We start from the raw sequence: 3,801 nt of genomic DNA, 5'->3' as shown, positions 1-3,801 counted from the left end.
GTCAACCTACAGACCCCGGATGTTGATAACAGGTAACCCTGGACTCAGAGGGGAATAGCACTAGCCTATCATAACAAAATATTGGTGAAATGAACGAGTTTAGCAGCAGATAATGTGTTATTTAGAGGCTGCATTGTGCTGCCCCGTGTACTCGCATTATACGGATATGTGCGGCTCTGCGGCTGATCGTATTTTATGCTAGAAATAAGGTCCAGATTGTAAAAAACCGGCAATTCCCCTTTAAGCACATCATAATTTCAACATGCTGTATGAGCACACACAAACAAATCCAAACAACTAACAGAAAATGTGATAATTTGTGCAAAAAAAAAAGTCTCCATAATACGATGCAAACAAAGCATTTCTAACAGTGTACATGTTTTTGTCTTAAAGGAAAAACAGCAAAGCAAGTACGACTGAGACGATGTCACAGTGAAGTGAAGCTACATGGAAAAAGCATAGGACGCATCCTGCATAGTCTCCAGATATTTTATATAGTCGACAAACTGCTGCACCTGCAAAGTGTGGAACCTCAGCTTTTCATCTGCATGCTGAAAAAAGCGCCTTGCTTTAGCGCTGTCCCTCTCACTTTTTTTCACCACTTCTTGCACCTCAGGGTCAGACCAAATCGGCATCTGTTTCAAGTAGTTCTCTTTCGCAGTGTTCCCATCGAGGATATCCTGAGTGAAGTCACGCTCTGCATAGTGCTCGGCCTGTTGGGCAGAAAATTGAAAGCAACCATTGAATTACGCATTTAGTTCTTTTTACAGAGCAATTACAAATCATTTATTAACATGGATTAATGACTCACCACACGAATCTTCATGTTCTCCTGTAACTCCGCGAGTTGCTGCTTCATGTGAGCCTGTGATTAAAGAGTCACAAAATACACCGTGTGTTGTGTGTAATCATATGGCTGGTGGTGTTACACTGCATATACAATATCATAATATAGCAAATATCCCACCGTTCTGTTTGGTTCAAGCTGGTTGCATTAAATAACTGGAAATAACTGACAAAACAAAATCTATTCTGTAGCATTTGAATACTCACTGAGGCTCATGAAGGTAACTAACAATATATTTGCAATATAATGTAATATATTTACCAGTTTTTCCTTAACTCCCATTGAGTTTACAGAGGAAGCCAAACAGAGGATGCTCAGCATGAAGCACAGACGTCTCCTGGTTGTTGCTGCTGCCATGACTGCTTTGGATGGAGGTTTCACTCGACTGTGGGGACAGAGAATGGCCTCAGTGTTACAAGAAACACAATCAAAGAAAAGTGCAAAAAGAAATAAAGTAAATTGTTTTTACTGTGAAAGAATTGAAAAAAAAAAAAACATGTCAAAAAGACAACAACTACTACAAGCACTTTTAGATTTCCCAGGCAATAAAACAATTCAACAGATGTATTACACAACAAATGTCTACACCAGTTGTTGTTTTACCTACAGGAATTTACAACCTAGATGCACTCAAAGCACTTGGTGAGCTGAGACAATGTTTAGCTTTTTTCAAGTAGCCTTCACAGCTACACCCCATGTTTGGTCATATCTCTGGCTAGCTGTAAATACTTAGTAAGTTGTTGTTGTTGGAAATTTTCATTTGTTAAGATCTGAAATATTAAGATGAAGGGGCAAAATGTCTTTCCATCCATCCACCCATTCAGATAATGGTATCTTTATTGCTGTGAATACCATGTAGCCTAAGGGAAATTTTAATAGTTGAGATCTAAGATTAAAAATGAATAGAATAGACATTGAGTTTTAACCTATTACCTTAAAGTAGCACTATCGCAAATTCCAATACTTAGTTTGGCCACTAGATGAGGCTGGTGGTGCAGCATATCAGATATAGGTAGATAGATAATCTTTTATTACGGACTCTTGTCCTCTTTACATAGCGTGCTGTTCAGGAGGTGGAGCTAAGTGCCAGGCCGGCTTGTCTCATAACAAAAAGGAATTCTGCATTTTTTGCTCCACAGGCACTACACCGTTGGCTATATTTTGTTTAGTTATGGCTCCACTGGACCTATTTATTGCATATTTCAGTTTTTTTTTTATTGCTATCACTGCTGTATTTGCGACAGTGCTACTTTAAGTCAGATGTCATGATTCTAAATAGATAGGGTGAAATAGCCCACTGTATTTAACTGATGAGACCTTAAGGAGTAACAGACAAGACATTGTGCTCTGATGCCTGCAGGCGCTGAAGGTTGATCATGTTTTCCCTCCTATGCACAGTGAGACTTCAACACAAATTCCAAACTAAGATAACAAAAAAATAAATAAATAATAATGTTTAAAGCAAAGAACAGATCATTACCAGAACATTTACAAAGCTTGTTTAAATTGGAGGAAGGGGACAACAGACTGAAGCTTGATTTTAAACAGACATTTGCAAGGTTAAGCTTAAAACAAATGTGTATTTCTGTTGCAGGGGTAAAAGCATGGCATTCACAAAGCAAGGAATTGAAAAGTTGTACAAGTAGCCTATGTCTCAGTTTAAGAAAATGTTTAAAAAAGAAAAGATAAGCATCTACAAAAAAGAAGAAGGAGAAAGAGAAAAAGAAGGGGAAAAAAGAAAAGATAGATAGACGAGTGGTGTCTACCGTTATTTTGTTTGTTTTCTGGTCATTACTATGTTTCATCATTCTTAATATTTTGAAACAGAGAATAATATTGGTGTTGAAGTAGGCTAAGGCAATGAGAGGGGCAGGTACTATAAGTTTTCTTCACCCTGCTCCTTTTCATTCATGGTGAAAATGTGTATTATGTAAATATGTGCAACTATGTGAGAATGTATGAATGAAATAAATCGAAATGAAATGAAATAACTTATACCTCATCTCTTCACTTAAGAATCAACCACTTCTGGAAAAAAAATCTTTACCAAAAAATACACTATACACACAACCATCCATCTGTGGTTTATATTTGGAAAACACCCTTAGAGTAACAGGCAGAATCAGAAGTTGCAATTTTGTACACAATAGTTTAAAAGTAGTTGTGACTACAACAGTAAAATCACACCACACTTTAGGCTACAAGGAGGTTTTTTTTAATGATCCTCCTGTAAATAGACTCCAGCGGCCCTGCTTCACATTTACTAGTTGACTGTCTGCCTGAAAGTAAACAGGCACCAGAGAGAGTTGGGGTTCAACGCGGTAGCTACGGTTTTATTCCGCTTAAACAACGCAATCCACGGAAAAGAGACACAGGACAAGCATCCCTCTGTTACACACACTTGTTATCAGTTATATCAGCTCGTGTATTAGTTAAAAAAAATGTTTCTTACCTTAGCTGCAGAGTCCGAGGGTCCAGCGTCTGTAGCGCTCCTGTGGTATGTGCCGTAGCGATCCCTTTGTTTTTGCTCTGTTTCGCACTTCCGGTTTCACCGCCTTCAAGCCAGTGGACAGACCCCCCCCCCCCCCAACTGTTGACGCTGACTTTTTTTCCTCTCATTTGGCTCTCCATAGACCCTCCCTCCCTCTAGTGACCCCACGATCAGTGGCGAAAGTACCATTAATGCAAGTAATGCCGTTGCATTAGGGCCCGTGGCCAAAAAAGGCCCGCGGTGAACGGTAAAAAATAAAAAAATAAAATCAATATTAAAAAAAAAAAAAGTATCAATTGGTGGTAGTAGTATAGGCTACTGTATTAAATCATCTTGGCTTTTACATCATTAGCCTACTGTAATTCATTAACGTTATTCTGGATTATGAACATGCGCGCGGGCATAGCCGGTGACAGGTGACAGTTCTCCTGTTGTCGGCAGAGCGGCGGCGCAGCGCCGTCCC

General features: G+C 39.1%; 1 protein-coding gene across 1 annotated transcript; it reads right to left on the bottom strand.

The window, feature by feature from the left end:
- Positions 1-203: 203 nt before the first annotated feature.
- Positions 204-3,393, bottom strand: LOC311002077 (uncharacterized protein). Its single transcript, XM_083993296.1, has 4 exons — positions 3,300-3,393; positions 1,109-1,232; positions 812-865; positions 204-713 (listed from the first exon to the last, which is right to left on the bottom strand). The coding sequence occupies exons 2-4, from the start codon at positions 1,202-1,204 to the stop codon at positions 444-446; spliced, it is 420 nt and encodes a 139-aa protein (XP_083849422.1). The 5' UTR covers positions 1,205-1,232; positions 3,300-3,393; the 3' UTR covers positions 204-443.
- Between the last annotated feature and the right edge of the window lie 408 nt (positions 3,394-3,801).

Source organism: Trachurus trachurus, assembly GCF_905171665.1.
Source record: "Trachurus trachurus genome assembly, chromosome: 18".
Classification (NCBI taxonomy): Eukaryota; Metazoa; Chordata; class Actinopteri; order Carangiformes; family Carangidae; genus Trachurus; species Trachurus trachurus.
The sequence above is the reverse complement of the archived record's forward strand: the minus strand, read 5'-3'. Positions and strand labels throughout refer to the sequence as shown.